This window comes from Mixophyes fleayi, chromosome 7, assembly GCF_038048845.1.
Source record: "Mixophyes fleayi isolate aMixFle1 chromosome 7, aMixFle1.hap1, whole genome shotgun sequence".
Lineage (NCBI taxonomy): Eukaryota > Metazoa > Chordata > Amphibia > Anura > Limnodynastidae > Mixophyes > Mixophyes fleayi.
In genome coordinates this window covers 86142147-86166009 of record NC_134408.1, presented here as the reverse complement: position 1 = coordinate 86166009, position 23863 = coordinate 86142147, and the positions used below count along the sequence as shown (strand labels likewise).

At 40.5% G+C, this 23863-nt stretch overlaps 1 protein-coding gene and 1 long non-coding RNA gene across 3 annotated transcripts in view; one reads left to right on the top strand and one right to left on the bottom strand.

Moving 5' to 3' along the window:
• Positions 1 to 23863, top strand: part of GULP1 (GULP PTB domain containing engulfment adaptor 1) — a 918177-nt gene that overhangs the window by 208454 nt on the left and 685860 nt on the right. For both annotated transcript variants that reach the window (XM_075180055.1, XM_075180054.1), the window contains exon 4: positions 16145 to 16392. In XM_075180055.1, the coding sequence (XP_075036156.1) occupies positions 16367 to 16392 (26 nt within the window). In that variant the 5' untranslated portion in view covers positions 16145 to 16366. The remainder of the gene's footprint in view (positions 1 to 16144; positions 16393 to 23863) is intronic.
• On the bottom strand, positions 1042 to 23835 carry LOC142097850 (uncharacterized). Its single transcript, XR_012678264.1, has 2 exons — positions 22870 to 23835; positions 1042 to 1578 (listed from the first exon to the last, which is right to left on the bottom strand). It is a non-coding gene; the product is annotated as an uncharacterized LOC142097850 (long non-coding RNA).

The window sequence follows — 23863 nt, the reverse complement described above, 5'->3', positions numbered from 1 at the left end:
CTATCTTCCAATTCCCCATGCTTAAATCCAGAGAAAACACGTAGCATCCTCCACTCTTGTTGATTTAACCAATTATAGTCTATGCACGCTACATAAATAGCACCGGAATCATTCTCATTAAATTGTAAGCAGAATGATGCCAAACACGATATAATTCAGATGTTGGAAACATTGTTTAGCACTTTGTTCACCACAATAACTTTTTTATGAAAAGATTAGTAGATATATAAAACATACTTCAATTTTATAATAAAAAGTTACGCTGCGTATAATTTGCATCGCAACTGATTGCAATGTACAGAAATTATTAATATACCTCCTTCATTCAATTATTTATCATTGACACCGTGATTGGCAAACACATCAGCCATTTTTCTATGCAGGCTAATGAGGACTATAAAAAGGGACCCAAATGCTCATTGCTCTAGGGTGCTTGAAAATGTTTGGAAAAGTCTTGGTTGTTTTAGCGCAACATCTGATTTTGGAGTCAGCACCGACAGGGAGAGAGGAACATCCACAGCACCAGGCTCCTCTTAGACGGTGCAGGTCTGGTGTTTGGTGCTTTTATGTGCGTTTGCAATCATCTACATGTATTTGTTTAATTGTAAGTGATTCTGGATATGGGTGTCAATCATGGTTTATGAAACCTCTGTCACATGGGGATGATAGGACTTACCTTTGGCCTTTAGAAATCTACATTTATCTGCCTTGATATATGTGGCGGTGTGCTTCTCTATATCCCAGTTAAGGTGGCTGATATGGTACTGTGCTGTGTGCTGCATAATTTGCCCCTAAACCAAAGTATACCCCTAACACCGGCAATATACAGTAACGAACCAGATGAGCTCATTCCAGCAGCTGATTTTCATAATACAGCGGGGGAGAGCCAGGTCATAGAGGATCATCCATATTTATTTTTCAGGTGGGAATAGTTTTAAAGTATATGTAATTATTGTGTAGTTACCAGTAACCTTGTTTTTAATTAGTACCTGTTATTATAAAACCAACAACTTTATGAACATCAGACGCAAACACCATTAATCTTATTTTATGGGTGTATGTATATTTGTAGAAATAACGATTTAGGTATTATTGAACGATAAAAACAATATAATAAGTGTACCGAGCTTACCCAAGTAAACAAAAACAGTGTGCATAAAGAACAAATTAATTAAATAACTGTAAATAAACAGAACTAACTCAGTCTGTGTTCCAAAATCAAAAATAGGCACTTTGCTATAAATGCAAAATATTGCTTCCACATTGGCCTCCATAGCACCTTCATCATCATCACCATTTATTTATATAGCACCACTGATTCTGCAGCGCTGTACAGAGAACTCATTCACATCACTTCACCTTGAAAATGAAAACAAAAACCTTAAAAACCATTATCAAGATTAAAGCAGTTACAAATGTTTTTCATTACAGTCACATGTTTTATAGCATTTTTTTTTATCCCCATTACAATAGTGGTGGATTCACTTTCTCAGAAATCATCATCCTCCTGGGTTGCGACTGCTGGCACTGATGCTGGTGCCGATGCTTGTGCTGATGGTGTCTGCTTTTGAGCGGAGACTGTGTGTATAAACATTTAAATGTTTAAATGTTTGATATTAATATATATCCAAAAAATAATAAAAAAACAATATTTTACAAATGTACACTTATGTTTGCAATGTGCACAAAAAAACACAAATTTACTTGCTGCAAGATCATTGTTTTAACATAAAGGAAAAACAATTGCTCCATTTTACAGTACTCACCAGCCTTAGGGTGAGATACAGGTCTGTCGGTGTCCCTAACGGTGATGCCCTCAAGGAGCTCAATAGGAATTAACTGTTAAAATTCCTTCTCGTAAGATGTGTAGGACATCACAAGAGCAGGTCCACCTCCAGTATCCCCAAAATGCACTCATACACTGGGACTAGATTGTGTATGAGAGCACAATTCTCATCAAAACTAAAGAGCACATTGTGCCCTGATTTAGTTTTGCCCACAGAAGGGCCTGCCTCTTCCTCCTACTCCTCATCACCTGCTCCCCACTCTCCCTAGCCTCCTCACTTCTCTTGCCTCTCACCATCCTTACATACAAACACAAAAGGGAAAGACAAACCTAAAAACAAATAGAATGACAAATTAAACACAGGGGAAATACATACTCTGACAAACTAAGGACATGGGAAATACAGTAGACAGCAACAAAACAACACTCACCAAAAAAATAAATATTAATAAACACACAGACAATAAAAGACAATAATACAAACAAGGGAAACTAAATAAACTAAACCAAAAATAAACCACACACAAATCACTTTCCACCCTCCTTACCACACACTACACACTCTACTACACTGTAACCTGCTCTCTCTATGCTACTGAAACGAAAACTAGGTGAACAATCACAAACAGAGGTACATAACGTCACAAAAGAGGATTTTTTTTCCTGCAACTTGGCAGTTTTGCGTATCATAAATGGCCGCCTTATTGTTCAAATTACCATATCTCAACGGGGTTCTGGAAAAAATGTAAACAATTAGGGCAAAACATTTGTTTTAGAGTATTTTGTTTTCCAAAGCAATGTAACATTTCTAGCTATCAGTAAAAGTATAGTAATTTTAGGGATCTTCTCCAGTTAATTAATTTTTACATTTTGCGTGGATAACTTAATATTTCTTTTGGTTACTAGTCAGTATATATTCAGCTAATACACTAGAAGAAATGCAAGGAAGCATTGCAATGACAAATTCTAATAATTCTAGCCATTGGTCAAGCTGTTTCTTCCAATATTCCAGCATATATCATTTTTGTTCATGAATTGTAGAATAATTGGCTATTCATTCTCTTTTGCTAAATATCTATCAAAATATAATTTTTGGGGGAAAATTAATATATTTTCTATTTTTCTGGGAAGGATTTTTAACGACAGCTTGCTGGAATTCCCTATTCTATTTTAACCCTGACAAAAGGTTGTTGTGAACAAACTGATACATTTTTGGGGAAATATTCCTTTACTTTCCGTATGAATGACTGAAGTGTCTGGGCCTAAATCAATAAGGAGCATAAATGCTGATAAGTTACTTATTTTGCGTTAAATCAATCTGCGCATGCCCACAACTGGAGATCACAGCAACGTCCAATTCATCTTTGAGCGCAAAGAACACTTAACGACAGCTTTCAATTACAAGGTTAGAAAAGGGTAGGGAAGAGGTGGATGCACCTAGTCCATGTAAGAAAAGGCGTTCTCCAGCAGATACGTGCAATTCAAGGATTATAGGAGTGTTATACCAACAAGGTAAGTGCATTGTTTTATATTTTACAAGCAATGCATACTTGTGCGAATGTTTGAAATTATCTCTGCTTCTCAATACATTTTCATACATTTTTAATATAATGTCACACAACACTAATGCTTGTCTCTTAAAATGTGTTGTATAGTTCCTACATGCTTACATACATTTACAATGTGCTTGTGTGCTTTTAAAAAGTCTTGCCTATGTTGTTTACTATGTATGCCTATGTAGTGCCATACATTTGAAATGTGCTTTTTTTATATATATAATTTAATGGAATTGTCATAAATTTTATGTCATGCTTACCTTTAAGTATTTTGCGAATATTTTACAGAAGCTTGCTGATGAGCATTAATAGATCCAAGCTAGCTATAAGTATGTCTATAATGTTTAATGTACAAAAAGAAAACAAAATCTGCAAGACATTAGGTGGTTTTTTTTGCTTATTTCTCACATATAGCCAGTCATGCGCATGGTGGATGCCCAGAAGCTGGAGGTCGTCCAATCTGAGACCTGAAGGCAGGTCTTCAGGCCACGTGTAAGTCTCTTTGGGATGTCTTATGTCGAGGTGGTCTGTTGCTGTTGGCTACAACCTCATGTCATGAGGAATACTCTGCGCATCGTGCAGAGTGACCTAGAGCCTTTGCACAACATCCTGACAGCAATACCGCCACTGACTAAAATCTTGGGGGTATTGCACTTCTGTTCATCTGCATTTTTCCAGGCCACAGTGGGTGTCATGGCCACTTTCAGTTGTGTGATGAAGGTTGTGCTAAGGCCTTTCCTGTTGCGCATCAGGCACTTCATCCATCACTCTATGAGGAGTCCCTGGTGCCCATAAAGTGGCTGCTATCCACATGTTATTGGGACAATAGATGGTACTCATGTAGCCCTGATCCCGTCGGGTGGAAATGCTTCTATTTTTTTACATTTCTGATACTTGGGATATTTCTATATGTCTGACAGGTAACACAGTCTCCCATATATGTACAGATTTATGTAAGGATGTCTAACTTGTGGAATTAGAAGTATAGTGTTCTTTTCTTAATGCAGCAATAATGGTGTCACTCTGTTTGGTGTGTTATTACTAGATATGTTCGGGCTCATTTTTCCAAAAACCGAGCCCACCCGAGCATTGCAGATCCGAGTACCGAGCCGGCTCAGCACTTTGACGCACCCTTGGAACTAAAAACGAGGCAAAACATCATTGTTACATCGAGTTTTGGATTCTATAAGTGCATTGCTCATGCAGAAACAGGAGGGTTGGCAGTGTTCTTATCAGTCTCCACTGACATAGCTGTGTGCCATTGCTAATACAGAAACAGGAGGGATGATAGTGTTCTTATAAGTCTCCAGTGGCATTGCTCTGTGTCATTCCTCATACAGAAACAGGAGGGGTGGCAGTGTTCTTATCAGTCTCCACTGACATAGCTGTGTGCCATTGCTAATACAGAAACAGGAGGGATGATAGTGTTCTTATAAGTCTCCAGTGACATTGCTCTGTGCCATTGCTCATACAGAAACAGGAAGTGTGGCAGTATTCTTGTCACTCTCCATTCTCCAGTCACATTGTTCATATCACTCTCCAGTCTCAGTGCTGTTCATCATCATCATCAACATTTATTTATATAGCGCCAGCAAATTCCGTAGCACTTTACAATTGGGAACTAACATTAATAAGACAATACTGGGTAATACATACAGACAGAGAGGTAAGGGTAATGGGAGTTAGAAACACAAGGGCATGTGCTACATCATATTGCACAATGGACCATCCAGACTGCAAAGGTAAATGTACTGAGTGGGTTGTGTGTGTTGCAATGTTGGTCAGAAGGTTTTTGTCTTGCGTTAGCAGTGTAGTGGATAGTAATAGGGTAATCTAGGGAAATTAAGATGATGGTTGAGGAATATCATAACCTTGTCTGAAGAGGTGGGTTTTCAGTGAACGCTTAAAGGTTTGAAGACTAGAGGAAAGTCTTACTGTGCGTGGGAGGGAATTCCACAAAGTAGATGTAGCCCAGAAAAAATCCTGTAACAGAGAATGGGAGGATGTGATGAGAGTGGAGGAGAGACTTAGATCTTGTGCAGAACGGAGGTGTCGAGTAGGGAGATATTTCGAGACAAGTGAGGAAATGTATGTCGGTGCAATTTTGTTGATGGCCTTGTATGTTAGTAGAAGAATTTCATATTGGATTCATTGAAATACAGGCAGCCAATGTAGAGACTGACAAAGTGGCTCAGCAGAGGAATAACGGTTTGTAAGGAAAATTAGTCTAGCCGCTGCGTGCAAAATAGATTGTAGGGGTTCAAGTCTGACTTTGGGAAGGCCAGTAAGGAGGGAATTGCAATAGTCGATGCGGGAGATGATGAGTGCATGAATTAATGTTATTGCTGTGTCTTGTGTGAGATATGTGCGTATTCTGGAAATGTTCTTTAGGTGTATGTAACATGATTTAGATATAGAGTTGATGTGGGGAATAAACGACAGTTGTGAATCAAGGATTACACCTAGGCAACGAGCTTGCGGGGTGGGATTTATGGTCATGTTATCTACAGAAATAGAAATGTCAGGCAGGAAGATTCTGTTTTTTGGTGGGAATATTATTAATTCAGTTTTTGAAAGATTGAGTTTGAGTTGGCGAGAAGACATCCAAGATAAAATGTCAGAAAGACAGTCAGTAACGCGAGACAACACAGATGGTGAAAGATCAGGAGAGGATAGATAAATTTGTGTATCATCCGCATAGAGATGATACTGAAATCCAAAGGAGCTTATTAGTTTTCCAAGAGAAGTGGTGTAGATAGAGAATAGCAGAGGACCTAGGACTGAGCCTTGTGGTACTCCAACTGATAAAGGAAGCGGAGCAGAGGTGGATCCAGAGAAATTAACACTGAAAGAGCGATTTGATAGGTAGGATGAGAACCAGGATAGGACAGTGCCTTCAAGACCTAGGGATTGTAGCGTTTGTATGAGGAGAGAGTGGTCAACAGTGTCAAATGCAGCAGAGAGATCCAGGAGAATTAGAAGAGAGTATTGGTTGTTATTTTTTGCTGTGATCAAATCATTGACAACTTTGGTCAGCGCAGTCTCTGTGGAGTGTTGAGAGCGAAAGCCTGACTGAAGAGGATCCAATAGGTTGTTTGCTGTAAGAAAGTGTGTGAGGCGTGTGTGGGCAATTCTCTCGAGAAGCTTGGAGGGGCATGGGAGCTGGGGCGGTAATTTATGAGAGAGTTAGGGTCAGAATTCTGTTTTTTTAAAATGGGAGTAATCACTGCATGCTTGAATAGTGATGGAAAAATACCAGTAGAAAGATAGAGACTACAGATTTTAGTTAGAGGGCGAATGAGCACAGGAGACAGGGACATACCAATTTGTGAGGGAATGGGATCAAGAGGACAGGAGGTAGAGTAGGAAGATGAGAAGAGAGTAGAAACTTCCTCTTCATTTGTGGAATCAAATGAAGAGAGTGTGTCAGAGGGTGCTACAAAGGAATTGAACAGATTGCTTGTCAAGGGAGATACCATTTCCAGCCTGATCTTATCAATTTTGTCCTTGAAATATGAAGCAAGATCCTGTGCACTAATGTTAGTTGGAGTATTTGGGGCAGGAGGATTCAGAAGAGAGTTAAATGTGTTAAAGAGGCGTTTGGGGTTAGAAGCCTGAGCATAGATGAGAGATCGGTAGTATGCTTGTTTAGCAGTGTCCAGAGCATTTCTGTAGGAATGGTAGACATTAGTATATGTGATGAAATCATTAGAGGCACAAGATTTAAGCCAGTGACATTCTGCTTTACGAGAAAGTTTTTGTAGAGTTCGTGTTACTGTAGTGTGCCACGGTTGGCAACGAATTCTACGCGAAGTATGTAGTGTCGCTGCAGCTACTTGATCCAGGGCAGTTGCTAGGGTTTGATGAAAATGGGGTACTGCCCGATCAGGGGAGGAGAATGTAGAAATTGGGGAGAGAAGGTGTTGGAGAGAGGTGGAAAACTGTTGAAGATCAATAGCGTTGATATTCCTGCGGGTACGAGGAGGCTTGGAAGAGTTTGACACTAGGGAGGGTAAAGAACTGGGGGTGAGCGAGTAGCTAATAAGGTGATGATCCGAGAGGGGGAAAGGAGTGTTAAGGAAATTAGAAACTGAGCATAGTCTAGAGAAAACAAAATCAAGACAGTGGCCATCCTGATGAGTAGCGGATTCAATCCACTGGGAGAGGTCAAGTGAGGAGGTTAGAGAGAGTAGTTTGGAAGCAGCATTGGAACGTGGATTAGAAATAGGGATGTTGAAATCACCCATGATGATGGTGGGGATATCAGTAGATTAGAAGTGAGGGAGCCATGCAGAGAAGTGTTCAAGAAATTGATGGTGTGGACCAGGGGGGCGATAGATGACAGCTCACACTAAAATAGGGGTAGCAGTGTTCTTGTCACTCTTCAGTCTCCAGTCAAATTGCTCTGTGGCATCAATATGGATTCACATCAGTCCACAGAAGACCAGAAGTACCTAGAAGCTGCTGGCACCAGTCATGATTATACCAATCCTTCTACGTCATCTGCTAAAGCCTATATTCAAGTACATAGTGGTTTTAAGTCAGGAAAACAAAAATGTAAAAAAAAACTGTAAGACTGCAGCAAGAGGCTGGTTAGAGCAATGACACAATCACAAAGCAGTTTATATCACATCTAGGAAACATTGCCAGTGCCACACAGTAGTGTCAGAAAACAAAAGTGGTGCAAGATGGAATTGTCCTTGGGATCTCTCACCCATCCTTATGTTGGATCTTAAAAAGGACATGCACAGTATAACAAACTAAACACTTCAGCGACAAGAAATGCCACTTTTGTGGCTGAAATGATTGGTTTTTTTGGGCCCCCACAAAATAAGATAACATTGGGCTTAAAGCTGCTAAGCTAATACTGCTGTCAATGAACTATACAGTGGCATGATGTTGTTGTCATAATCTTCAGCCTCATCCTAGCCCTCATAAGTGTGTACATCACCCTCACACAATACTAATTCATCACCACTGGAATCCACCATTAAAGAAATCTCTGTAACAAAAAAGTAAAAAACAAAAATGTAAAAAAAAAAGCTTTTACCTTTTTAAAGAATAAAGCACCTCTCTAATAAAGGTGAACGTTTACTGTAGAAAAACATAAAATTGCCAACTTGCCATTCTTCCAAAAATATTAACAAGCATACCAGCATCAGCTAGCTCCCTTCTCTGTTAGATCCCAGCACCTGCAATCTACACTGTCCTCATCCGCACCCCCTTCAGCTTTTACATCAACCTCACACAATACGAATTCATTCCCACTGGAATCCACCATTACAGAAGTCTCTGTACTTTGATGTAATCCTTCCTCGTGGAGTTTATAGTTCATTTTGATGAACATCATCCTTTCCTCATTTTTAGGAAGTAGACATATACGTCTTTCGCCGACAAGGTTCTCGGTTGTGCTGAAAAGTCTTTCCAAGTACACACTGGATGGTGGGCAGCTTAGATATTGCTAAGCGAGTTTGTACATGGGTCTCCAAATTGCCTTTTTTCCTCCCAGTATGTAAAGGTCTGATGCGTGATGTGTCTATTTCTATGCTGTCGTTGAAATATTCCTCCACCATTCTTTGGATGTTGATAGTAGGATAAGGTTGAGTTACGGCAGAGGTGCCACGATTTTTGGGCAATTCTTTTAGATCAGACCAGATGTAAAAATGTTCTGCTGAATGATCTGAATCATCCTTGGGTCTCTTGGGAAAGCTTAGTTTTTTCCCAGCAGCAGTAGCCATAGAAACTGAAGGAGGGGATGCCATCGTGTCACATACCACTTCAGCTGTCAACTTGTTCACCAGGAGCTCATTGCATCTTTTGTGATCTGGGGCAGTTGGAAAGAAAGAGAAGACATAGCTCTTAAACCCAGGATCAAGCATAGTCACCAAAATGTAGCGATCCGATTTCAAGATGTTGATAACTCTTCGATCCTGGTGAAGCAAATAAAGTAATTGTTCTACAAGTCCGACATACTTAGCGTAATTGCTTTGTTTCATCTTCTCCTTCAATTTCTCAATCTGATTTTCCACGGAAGTCAGTGAACATCATTAGTTATTACTCATCTTTCTCCCTCTGGATGAAGATGAAGATGAAGGTCTCAGCCACTACTGGGTTGTGGTCTACTGGCAAGTCTGATCTTGCTAGCTGTCCCTCTCTGCTAACACGCAATTTGCTAATAGCGGGAGTCTTACTCTCTGCACATAGGCTCACTTTACTGTGTAATCTCCCTCAGGTAGCTTGATTACTGATTTTCTGCAGGGATCTGGCTACAAGACTATTCTGTGCAAAGCTCCACACAGCATCTCTTTTGATAGCTCTCTCTATTTGTTTGCACACTATGGGCCTGATTCATTAAGGAAAGTAAAGCAACAAAAATTAGTAACATTTGCTCCTTGGCAAGACCACGTTGCATTTGAGGGGGATATAAATTTAAAATGGGATGGCAGATTTATAGTTGGGGTATGACATGTCCTATATCAACTTTAAATTTCAGTGTACAAATAAGCTATCAAGCATTTGTGTGCTACATGAAAAAACAGACAGTATTTAACTTGTGTGCAAAATAAAGAACTAATTTACGCCCCTTACATTGTAATATGGTTTTGTCCAGGAAAAATCGTACTAATTTTTTTGCCTTACTTTCCTTAATGAATCAGGCCCTCTGTCTTTTTTGCAGATTCTCCTATCACACCTCTCCTGCTGCTGTCACACACCTTAGGCAGCCATCACCTCTCACTGTCTGTTTTCTCCTTTCTTCCTGTCTTTTCTCGCAGCTCAGACTAACCGCAAGGGTTGACCTCTGCCTCACCCTGCGTTCCCATGGCAACATGCTGTTATATCCGCATAGAGGAACAAGACAGCTTTGCTACATATGCACCCAGAATTGTATGCAACATAATTGCTCTGTGTGTGGTATTCCATAACATTACAATCAGGAGTGCGGTTTCTCGGATGGAAAAGGCTGAGGTTGCTGGCCATGAGGTGAATGATGTAGATCCTTGTCCTCCAGATTCCCAAGATTATTCCGACTATAAAGAATATGTGATTTCATCATACTTTACATGTAAGTACCTTTTGGGCTTTGCTTCAAATTAAAAACTTAAAATAAGTGAACAAAAAAAAAGGACAACTGTCTGTAATATGTGAAAAAAACATAACAGCAAAAAGTGACAAAACAAACCACACATGCAAGAACAACTGAAACTATTCATTTTCTTGATTTCTTGCAACCTGGGCCAACAATTTTTGCTTCACTCTGGAATACCTGTTATGTTGATTTCAATGGTGGTAGAAAAGCAGGTGGTGCAACAGAGGTTGGAGGGGCAGCAGAGGGCAGTGGGGCAGAAGAGGGTGGAGGGACAATAGAGAGCAGTGGGGCTGGAGATGCAGTGGGGCTATAGATGGCAGTGGTTCTATAGGGTAAACTTGAGGGAGGATGCTCAGCGAAGGTAATCTTGGAAAGCAGAGTAAACCTGGTGAGGATAGCGAGGGTAAACTTGGGGAGGATAAGGAAAGTAAACGGGGAGGATAATGAGGGTAAACTGGGGGAGGATAAGGAGGAAAAACTTATAACACACATCAACTCAACACAACCCTCACACTTATCATACACACTTTCCAAAACATTGACACTATCCTGACACGTCTCACCGACCTCGTTGTCCACTTATTCATCACTATCCTTCTTGTCCTGATGAACATTGACCCTCCTGCCCCTAAGCAACGCGATACCACTCCTTCCCCTATGACATACATTTCCTCTACTTCCCCTATCCCATGTCTTGAGTGGAGATGCAGATGTTTTTTTCAATCTGTACTTCTTGAGCTTTATTGGAGATTGCAAATGCAAACTCGACATGAAAAGTACATGGATGCCATCACAAATAGTCCACCTTTTATAGGAAAAACTGCATCTTACTTAAAATAATTGCAACAACATATATTTCAGTAGCTTTAGAGGAGGACTTAACAAGAAATAACAGTTTTGCTCTCCAGTTTTTTATGACAAATTGTTGTCATAATTAAAATACAGTAAGGTCTGTATTAAATAATGCCCTTTTCAACAAACAAATTAATTGAGGACATTGAACTCACTGTTCATTTACATATGTAAGTGTGCATGTTCTATAAAGCAAAATGCAATATCCAACAAATAAAAAGTTTTAGTGGTTCATGTGTCTGTGTAGAGAAAACCGTATAAGAATACTAATCACATCAATGGTCAATTTAACGTCACATACAAAAAAGGAAAAGAAAAAACAGTTTGATACTCAAAATTGAACCTACATGCATTAGCAATACCCAAGAACTTAAAAATCAACTTTATTCCTTGTAGCAACTTATATGTAGTGCCAGGGATTTTCAAATAATTCTGGCCAATTATAGTAACAAGCTAGAGAGCACAACATAACACTGGCTGAACAGTTAATATGCATGTTGCTTTCTTGGAGCCTAAAGGTAGTAAAGGTGATCGGCAAGTGAAATATGTAATTTTCTATAGACACATTGGCCCAATGAAAATGCTAGTTTATGGGCATACTGGCATGGTGCAGGCACTCGGTTAACTCCAAAGACAATTCCATCTTTTCTGACACTACTGTGTGGCAATGTTTCCTAGATGTGATCTAAACTGCCCTGTTAGTGTTGTTGATCTGTTGCTTAGAATCCAGCCAGCTTGCTGCAGTCTTTTGCTGAAACTATTTGAAAATGATATTGTGACCTGTGAGGTGGTTAACATTGACTGGAAAGGACTGAAAATTAGTTTTATTGGGGGTTAAAAACATTGTAGGAACAAGAAAATAGCCAACTTATGTGATTTTAGCAATTTATTAAAAATATATAGATCCAAAACCAAAACACGTGAGGGCGTTATTACCAAGACGAAAACCAAAACACAAAGTTAATATAGATCTAAAACCAAAACACAGGGGTCAGTGAACAATTCTACCTTTATCCATGTATTATAATTTGCAACTTACCTCAAGGGAATAGTTGTGTGGTGAGGAGGAGGGGCTATCTCCAGTGTCAATCCACCCCACACCCTGCACCAACTGATTATCTATGCAGGCCAATGCCGTGGTCTCCAGGGGACTGAGATTCAAGGCAGCGGGAGGACTCCCCATAGCATGCTTTCAGTAATCTGATTTTGTCCTTAAGGTGATGCTTAATGTCCTGCCACCTATGTAAAATATTCAAAGATAAGAATGTTGAAATGTATACTATCCAAACATTTTTAAAAAGACTTGTGCAGACATACATATAGATATAAAGATATTGGATCTAGAGGTCACATACTAATAGCAGAAAGTTACTCAGCACTAATACTTATTTTGAAGACTTAAAAAATGGTGGCAAAGTAGGAATGATAATGTAAAAGTTTTTAAAGTTGTTAACCTCTTCAGGGATACTGGCACATATGTGTACGTTCACTTTTATTTAAAAATAACATTTATTTTTAATTGAAAAACTTTTTGAAGTTTGAATATATATTTATAACTAAATCGTATAATATAATCAATATTAAAATCTATTTACAGACAAAGCATTTATAATTTCTGTGCATTCGATTGGGTTACATTCACAAAAATTCAACAGCAATTTGCAATAGTAAAGTGTGTCTTTTTTCAACATAATATAATTAAAAATTTGTGCAAAAAAAAAATAGATGTTTAGGAATTGTGATTGTATTCATCTACGGTTTTTTTGTATTCTGTCTATTCAATTCAAAGTAAATAGTAAATGTCCACATTTGTGGACATTTAGCGCTTGTGGGTATTTTTGTATCAGTTATATCCTATATGTATTTTTTCTGTATTTATGTATTTTTTGTGCCTTTGTGTATGGCTGCCGGCGCATATTGATAATATCACTCTTACTCCATGGCACGAATCTCCGCTTCTCCCGGATTCTTGCTAGTGATGGACATTGGAAGGGCTGGGCTTCCGCAATTTTGGCAAACTTTTGATGTGATGGTAATTAACCATTGCATCAAAAGAATTTGATGGAAAAAATTATTCATATGATCTGCACATGCGCAGAAACCCTGTTTGCGCATGCGCAATACCCCTGCTGCACCGCCATCTGGAAATGGGACTGCTGCAGCTGCTCTGCTGCACACACGGTGCTTATGCAGGCAGCTGACTGAGTGTGGGACTGTGACAGGCCTGTGTTTGATTCTGTAACTAGCTGTGCTCTGATTGGCTCTATGAGAAAGTGAAAGCCAATCAGAGCTAGCAATGTAAAAACACTTTGATGAAATCAAAAGGTTCCTACATTATAAAAACTACAGCGAAATACCAGATAACTGCAACAATATATTTATCAAAGTTTGTTCACCGTTAGATATGTTGTCCGAAAATTTTTGCTGGCGTCACCACTGCAACAGAATTCCAGGCCAAATGATCATCCCTTTCAAAGGAAAACACAGAAGCAAACAGTACTTAAAATCCAAACCCCAAAAGTGGGGCTTCAAAGTATGGGTGAGAGTATCTCAAGACGGATATGTCTCAAAATTTGAAATGTACCAAAACTCCAACTCCACAATTACAGAATTTGGTGGTGAAGATAAAAATCACGAGCTAATTCTGGATAATCTTTTTATCTCTATACTTATCATTATAAATCTGATGGCAAAAATAATTTTTGTTGTTGGTACCATTAGGCGAGACAGAATTAAAGATTCTGACGCCATGCTCGTCAACACTAAAACTTTAGCAAAATGTTGGGTAGAGGATCAATTTTGGTCGGCTACATCAACAGACAATGTGACAATTCTACAGTGGGCAGATAATAATATTGTTCATATGATCTCTACATATGTAGAATTAGAACTGCAAGACGTCTCCAGATGAGACAGAAAATGAAAGGAGCATGCCCAAGTAACATGGCTGGTTGCTATCAACCAATAATATTTATGGGGGGAGTAGATATGTGTGAGATAGGATGATTGCTCACTACCTTCATTCAATTAATTATCAAAAATTTTACCATCGAATTGCCTTCCATTTTCTTAATTTTTCCATAGTAAACGCATAGATCCTTTTCAGAAATCAAGCATGAGTTTATTAGAATGCAAAGCGGGAATTGCAGCAACAATAATTCAAATGGGCAAAAACACCAAAAAAGGGGAAGGCCTTCTAAATCTAATGTGGTAATTACCACCAAAAAAAGCAAAAAGTTGGCATAACCTGAAATAAGACTGGATGAATTTGAACTTTATAAAAAAAAAAAGAATCTTGAAAATCCTCCATGACACTATGACAAAAACTGTACCAAACGCACTTGCTACATTTGCGGAAAATGCAAAAATTCAGTGTGTCTAGAATATATGGACTCATTTCATACTTAAAGACCAATGTACACATTTGTGGCCGATTAATTTTTCCGGCTTTTCGTCAAATAAATCTTAACTTGAAAAGTATTATCTTTTCAATAAAATATCTACTGTACAAATAACTGTACTAGGTATGCAGAGCACAATGTAATGATTTGAATATTTAAATAATAAATAAAAAAATTCTGACCATTTTTTTGTTTGCTCGCTCACCGATCTTCAATTTGGAGCCATGGTATTGAGCTGCACAGTGATCTCCTCCCAGAAACGCATTTTAGCTGGGGCGGAGAGCTGCCGGCTCCTCTGTGTCAGCCGGTTAGCGGCTGAGACAGAAGAGCCAGAGCCTTGGCTTGGTCCTATTTGCTGTGGCTCAGCCATGATTCTAAACAGGAATTAAATAGTAATAACTAAAAGGCATTTAATGGTAATACACTGTCCTACATATGCCCTTACACTCATCAATGGAATAGAATGGAGGGCAGATTGAAGAAATTGATTGAATGGGATTGTGGGAAATGAAACTGTAGGATTCTAAACAGGGAAAAAGACAGCAATTGCTGATGGTCTATACACTTTCCCATATATGGCCTTGCACTAACATATAAAATAGAATGGAAGGCAGACTAAAATAACTATTTGTATCACAAATCACACAAAGGTTGTGATCACAAAATGGCAGGACTGAATGATTGACTCTCCAACTGTTATATAGCATATGCAGGTGTGTTCACCCGCGACTGCCTATGTGTAAACGGCTAGGCATGGTCATGCCCCTAATTTTATGGGTGCGGCTGATTATTGAGATTGATTGACAGATGAAAATTAGTTATTTTTATGTGGTATGGAAGGGATCCGAATGTTGAAAATTTAAATTCACTTACAAACATGCAGGCTGCATTCTCATAAATAGAGCTGTGGGACCTAACCGCAACAATGGACCGCATTTTAGGCCCATCTCCTCATTACATTAGTAACAAGGAGAAAAATGCAGCTGATAGGGCTGCAAAAGTTGTTATTCACCGTAAGTATGGTAGCAGACGCTCCGTCGTTCAGCTGCAATGACGGTGGAGTGACCTCGGCAGGTAGCAACCACATCTCCTTCCAGAAGTGAGAAGAGATATTAGAAGGCAATATGTAAATATTTTATTTTTTTGTTTCAAGATACGATTGCTGTTATATCTGGCCCATTACAAAGCAATATGGCTTGTAATAACTTTCATTGGACAAAGCCTGCTATATAATAGTGATGTTTCAGTATCATTATGTGGTTACATATTTGGATACTGAAGTTTTTATAAACATCTCAGGTGAAGTCCATATGAAAGTGGTTTAGAGGTGTGTTTATTTGGGCACTGATGGTCCATGTGTGGTATTGGATATTTCACATTGCCACCAAACATTATCTCTATGCATGTGTGAGACAGAGCTAACATTTATAATAAAACTAATGTGCCATATTTATTCCAACAGAATGCCTCTGCCGCTGTCTGCACCGCCAACATCAGGGAAATAAGAAGGAGCAGCAGGAGGCGGTCCAGGAGGAAGCGATCCTTTCCTCACTCCCCAACCAATATATTTTCCCACTCCCCGGCCAACCCCTTTTCCCACCAAAGGAGGACCAGTCCAGGGCTGAATCATGGTAGGGAGCCCTGTTGACATAGGAGGAGACCTTGGAAGAAGAAGCCATAGTGAATGAGACAAGGCCCATGCAGAAGATTGTAAGTATATTGATGTTATAATGTAGTCTAATATTGATATGCCATTCCATAGGTGTCTGACATCATGGGCCTAATAAGTGTTTGTTGCCGAGCAATCCCCCACCACCAATATATCTACATGTGCCTTCAAAATGCAGTCTTATGGCTACTACTGTGCATAACATTAACTTTTGCAGAGATTTTCACTTAATGTACCATTTTTTAACTTTGCCGAGTTCGGAAAAGTACACCCATAGAACTAAGATATGTGTTAAATATGTCATAAGATTGTGATTGTATGTTTTTTTATTCCATTCAGTGAAGAAATACCCCCCATCCATTTCGAAATAGTACCGGCCCATGTTTTCTTAAAAAAAAAAATCAGAAAACAAAAAAAAAAATATAAAAATGTTAAAGTAGATTTTGATTTTGTACTTTAAATTTAATATAAAAATTATTTCATAAAAACTTATTTGTATACAAGAAATTGTGTGTGTGTATTTTTGTAGTTAAGAAAATGTGTACTAATGTATCATAATGAAGGAACATAACCGAGTATATGAAATACATTTGTCCCTTTTGACTGGGCATTAACTACAACACATTTTCTATGAAAATGAAGCCTGTTATGAGGGGTCCAGGGATAAAAAGGATAATCATTCGTCCCCGATTAGTATAAGAAATGAGGTACATTTTGTCTGGGTAATAATTGTTTCCTTTCCTCACAAAGTATATGACAGCACAGCCATTCTCGCATTCTCCCCACTCAGTATATAGCAGCACAGCCGTTCTCTCATTATCCCCACAGTACATGGTAGCACAGACATTCTCCCACTATCATCATATATGCTTTTTTCATATCAGGCAATATCATTCAAACAACATACATACAGCATCATAGAAAGGATTAATAGGCAGGGTTCGTATGAAAATATGATAATAAAACATGAGTGTAAGGAAGGAATTGCACGACACTGCTTTCCTATGTCAATCAGCAATACAAATGCATGTCATACACAAACATGTACGTCTACCAGTGTATTAGAGGGGCAAATAAAAATGACCTGCTACGTACGACAATTTTTAAGTCATGTAAGTGACTTAGTACCACATTCATCAAGGAACCGATTGCCTATATTTGAATGTGTATTCAACAAAAGACGCTTCTTCATATCTGCTCCTTGTTAAATATGGACATGCATATGTCCGATGTACATGCACTTAAATAAAAAATGCACATTACTTTGTGTTCCTTGATGAATGAGGCCCTCTATGCAAGTGTTTCTTGGCAATTCACAATCATTGACACCCTTTTAGATGGAGGCAAAAATGTTTTCATACTGTTTTAACAAAAACACAATAAAAGCCAATAACTGACATCCTCCCCACAGCACCTGAAAACCTTCTACCTTCACCCTGTCAATTAAGCTAAATAACCAGAAATACAGACATGGACACAGTCATAACTTTTGGTGCCCTAAGGTCACAGTTTTAATTTGTTATAAATAAAGAAAGAAAATGGTGGCAACGAAAGCAAGTGCAGTAACAGCTACCAGTCAATATTATTATTGTTTATTTGTTAGGCGCCTTAAGATTTCCGCAGTGTCGTACACAGAACAAACAGTAGACTATACAGGGAGAGACAGTACAGAACATTAAACAAAAAATACCAATACTTCAGAAACTCTGGCAGGCTAATGCAGTAGAGGCGGAGCAAAAGAACAGTAGTGGAGACAAGAGGGAAGAGGGCCCTACTCATATGAGCTTACATCCTAAAGGAGGGTAAACAAACAGGCACAAGGGGAGACAGCTGAAGTCTAGGGGAGGAAAGGGGGGGCCAGGAGGAGAGAGGGGAGACTGAGTAGAGAAGATGAGGGGGTTAAGTGGATGGTTGGTAGGCTTTGAGGAACAGGTGAGTTTTGAGTGCTCGTTTCAAGGCGCACAGGTTAGGAGAGAGACGGATGGAGCGAGGGAGGTCGTTCCAGTGAAGGGGGGCCGCGCGGGAGAAGTCATGATTTCTGGAGTGGGAAGTGGTGATAAGAGTGGAGGAGAGGCGACGGTCATTGGCCGAGTGCAGGGAGCGGGCAGGAGTGTGAATGGAGAGCAGGTTAGAGATATAAGGGGCAGTAGCCTGGGAGAGAGCATTGTAAGTGGTGGTAAGGAGTTTGAAAAGGATTCTGTAGGGGAAGGAGAGCCAGTGTAAGGCAAGGCTGAGAGGGGAGGCAGAGGAGGAGCGGTGTGAGAGGAAGATGAGTCTTGCTGCAGCATTGAGTATAGAGTGGAGTGGGGCGAGATGGGAGTGGGGGAGGCCAGTAAGGAGGAGGTTGCAGTAATCGAGGCAGGAGATGATGAGCGCAATACCAAACATTAACTTGGGGTGGCAAGCCGGCCCTGAACCCCGGCGCCACATTAAAGGCGTCAGAAATACTCCTTCTGGCCCCAGAGGCACGCTCCCACAAACGATACCCCGGGCACCTTTACAAATGACCCTGAAGAGACTAGAGCGAGAGGGAAAGCCCTCTGCGGCCAAACATAAATCTTGCGCCCATGTATTAGACCGCTGTCTGCACTGCTTTCCGCCGCCTGTATCCCCTCTGAATAAGATAGAAACACATGTTAGATAATATAAAATTTAAATAGCAAATACTACCACATAACAGGGAGAGGAGGGTGGGAATCCTGAAGAGAAGAGAAAAACTGTCAATGATCTATTCTCTGTATGAGCAACAAAACCCCTCCCCTTACATATCATAGGCTCGTTAAAATTTCTAGGAAAAGTTTAACCCTTATAGTAAAATGCTGTGGTGCAATTGCAAGTCTGACGTTTTAAAACATTCTAACCCATTCGGGTCCTCATTTTTCCTAAACGCCAATAACTGACATCCTCCCCACAGCACCTGAAAACCTTCTCCCTTCAACTTGTCAATTAAGCTAAATAACCAGAAATAAAGACACAAACTCAGTGATAACTTTTGGCGCCCTAAGGTCACAGTTTTAATTTGTTATAAATAAAGAAAGAAAATGGTGGCAACGAAAGCAAGTGCAGTAACAGCTACCAGTCAATACCAAACATTAACTTGGGGTGACCAGCCGGCCCTGAACCCCGGCGAAACATTAAAAGCGCCAGAAAGACTCCGTCCCTTCTGGCCCCAGTAGCACACTCCCACAAACGATACCCCGGGCACCTACACAAATGACCCTGAAGAGACTAGAGCAAAAGGGAAAGCCCTCTGCGGCCGAACATAAATCTTGCGCCCGTGTATTAGACTGCTGTCTGCACCGCTTTCCACCAAAGCTGACGTCCTACCCAAGGACTGACAGCCCGCCACCATAAGGACCCTAAAAAGTCGCCTAAAACTCAAAAATCCTAACTATAAACAAGGATAAACCTACATCATTGAGATGAACCCCATCTGATCTATAAAGGTGTGCGTGACAAAACTTAATGTCCGGATGTTGGATTGAACCTCCATTTGAAGATCTCAAGAATTTGTTCACTGCTCGATTAACCTGACGTCTGAGATTATCCATTACCAAACCTCCACGAACCACTGAACAAACTGCCCTTTCAGTGTGTGCCCTCATCGTAACCCAACGCACCCTACCAAATTGATCCGTTTTAGATTTGTGGAGCTTGCACAACAGGGATGCCTCTTGCAACACTACGTTCTTTGCTAGCAAAGCAGAATCAAAATTTATCTTAGACGCTGCCACTAACTCCCCAACTCTGAAAGCGCCAGCAAATGCAACAGCAAAAGCAGTCCTAAAAAGCAATCCTTCAAAGTCGGAAACTGTCACCTCTTGAACAATAACCATTCATTTATGCAACATGACTACGTCAATAGGGCGTCTGGTGTCGGGGGCAACAGGTTTGGTTCTCACCCAACCCTTCAAAGCTTTCCTTACCATATAGGTCCTAATAAAGTCACCCTTCCCCAGTAATTGGGACACAAAAGATATGCCCGATAACGTAAGTGTCATGGATGCCTTAGTAACACCCAAACTGTACTTGTGCCAAATGTAGTCAAGCAACCAACGATTTTGGTCCAAGTGCTGACACTCTGATTTGTCTGAAAACAGCTTCCAATCACGCCATGCTGCCCTGTAAGATCTTAATGTAAATGGCGCCAAGGATTGTTCCACCATGCCGTCTATGCCGGCTCGGCCATCTGCCAAACATAATGAAGACAAAGCGTGCCATCAGTGTCAGCACTTGGAGCAAGTGACCTAAACTTACCCCATTGAAATCTGGATAGGGAGTCAGCTACAGAGTTATCCACACCTGGAACATGCCTGGCTCTAAAACTGATGTTATGTTTAAGACAGAGTAACACAAGATGCCTGATTAACCTAATTGCCAGGCTAGAAGCCGCACTCTGTTGATTGATGGCCTGAAGAACTCCTAAATTATCGCACCAAAAAATCAAACTTTGATGGAGGAGATCCAATCGAGGAGCCCATAACTCCATGGCCACATCAATAGGAAAGAGTTCTAAAACCAACAAATTACTGGTCAAACCCGACAAAATCCATCTCTCTGGCTACCTTGAAACACACCACAAACCATCGAGATAAGCACCAAAACCTGTACTGCCTGCAGCGTCTGTTAACAATTGGACCTCAGCACTGGATTTGGGTAAACTAGGCAAAATACGTATTCCGTTAAATGTCTCTAAAAAAAACTCTCCCAAATAACCAAACCATCCTTAATCTCTTGTGACATTCTGATCCGATAATGGGTCTTAGCAATCCCCGCTGTTGCCCTCTGCAATTTTCGGCAAAAAATTCTACGAATGGAGATAATACGACAAGCAATAATTAAAGACCCCAGCAAAGATTACGCTTTCTTAAGAGAAATCTTTGAAGCACTACGCACCACTCCTATGAGATCTTTTAATTTATTAACCTTATCAATAGGCAGACGACAGCAAAGTTGAAGGACCTTCTGTTGAAAAAGGGCCTTATCATCATACAACAAATTACTGCAAATCGGTGAGTTTGGCAGGCTCACTAACAAAAGGTCGTCAAGATAATGAAAGACTCCACCTTGCTTAGACCCTACCTCTACACAATGTAAAAAGGAACTAAAACGTTCAAAATATGCGAAGGAAATTGACCAACCCATGGGTAAACATCTATGAACAAAAAACCCCTGTGATGTTCTAAAGCCCATAAACCTAAAGAATTCAGGATGAAATGGCAAAAGGCGAAAAGCAGATTCAATGTCCACTTTTGCCATAAGGGCTCCCTGGCCAAACTTCCTCACTAAACCAAGTGCAAATTTGAAATCTAAGTAAATTACCGAAGAGTGTAGGGGGTCAATGGCGTCATTAACTGAGCTCCCGTCCGGGTAGGAAAGGTGTTGTATGAATCTGAATTTGCCCGGCACTTTTTTGGGAACAACACCAACGGGTGATATAATTAAATTATCTATGGGTAAAGACGGAAAAGGACCACAAATGCGCCCTTATTGAACCTCCTTATCAATCTTCTCCTTAAGGATTTCTGAATGCTCATAAGCAGATTTTAAATTCCTAGAATCTACAACTTGCAGGGAACCTTCAATTGGGATTTTAAACCCCTCCCTAAAACTTCTGGACAAAAATTCGGATAGAAAACGGTCCGGGTATACATTTAACCACTTAGCCATTGAATCAACTGAAACCGGGGAAGGACCTCTACTTAGGAGGAGCTGATGGAGGTGCTCTAATGTTGGATTGTGCTGCAGAGGCACGAGGGCAATCCTTTGCTGGGTGGCGGCCGCCACAACGCAGGCATGCATGTCTGAAGCTGCATTGGTGCCCCTTGTTGCATTGGGAATTGTTGAAGTTGAAACATTTATTCTTCCCAAGAAAGGATGTGCCCCCTTTATTGTATGTCGTATTCCTAGTGGGCCCTTGAGGGAAATGGTTGGACAGGCTGGACTGCCAACCATATTTCAACATCCTTACAACCAAAAGGGATACTTGCCGCACCATCTAATTTCTTACAAAATTCCTCATCATATAACCTCCACAACCTATCACCACAAGCTGTCCGCATTTCGTGGATCATATGCATGTACTTGAAAATGTCCTGATGCTCATTAGGTCTGGTCAACAAATATGCAGAAGCAAAAACTAAAAAACCCGCTGTCCAGTTATCATAAGATTTAAAAGCGTCGTCAATACCCCCATCTTTCATTTTTGCTTGTGCAAGCTTAGCCTCTCCCTGATCCGCAATACTAAAAACATCCACATGAACCCCTTGATTAATCTTCTGTCGTGCACTGTCACGCAGTCCCCTTAATATAGCCGTGTTAGCACATCTGACCATGTAATTACCTGAGGGAACACTTTGTGTCTTGTGGGCCTTCCGTCCCTTTTTACCATGGAAGTGTGTGTAAAAACCGAATGAATTTCCTATGCTTGTGACCCGAATCTGAGGAATCTTCATCCGTGCTTAACACCTCGGATTCAGAGTTCATGCCCCCCATATGAGACAGGTTTTTATACTCACCATGAGCCTGCACACCAGACGGTCCTGCAACTTCCTCCGAAACTCCTGCCACCAAAGCCTGATCAACAAGAACAGACTCCAAATCCTGCCTGCTGGAAACCGCATCATTTCTACCGACCTGTGCATCTGGAGACAAGATAACGTTAGCACAATCGTTTTCCATCAAACCCATAACCACTGGCCTACCACTACCCGCATTAGGTTGGTCATTGAAAAAAAGATGAATCCCCGGACTGACACCTGTCCGTCCCCCTCTGCTCATTCCTTGTTGAGTTAATGCAGCCATAGTAAAGGAAGCGTAGCTAACCATATTGGGAAATGGAGGCTGTGACACGGTTTGGCCAGCCCCTAAATTAAAGGGAAATTGTGGAACCGCGTGCGACTGAAACTCCGGGCCTCTTGTATAGGGTACCTGTCCTGCTTGGAAGGATGCAGGCAATGATTGTGCTGCGAAACCCAGAACATTGTAAGGAAAAGGGGTTTGCCCCCCATACTGAAAAATCTGAGATTGGCACATAGGCTGCATTTGGACATAAGCCTGGGGCATAAAAGGGGCAGGGGAAAAGGGGTAAAGGGCAGGAGAGGTGGAAGGAAAAGACTGGTTAAACCACTGCTGCTGTGGAGAATTCTGAAATCCCTGAAATATTTGTGTCTGTGGGGGAAAGAGGGGAAAAGAACGATCAGGAGGGGCCAGTGTAGGGACTGTAGAGGGAATAACATTCTGGGAAAAGAATGAAATCTGATGAGAGACAGGTGGGGCTGAAATACTTTGTGTCATGACTAGCGTGGTATCAGCACTAGCTGTTGGAAATATTGTGTCAAAACTGGGGTCACTGCTGCTGTATCACTGCCATCTAAATCTGCAGGGACTGTCTGTGTCATGGCTGGGGCCTGAATAGACGTTAGAGTGTTAGCCATGTCATCAGTTAATGGAGAGAGGCTGGGGGGTGGGGAGGCATCAGGATTTAAACCCGCTGCTCTGCTACTAACCAGC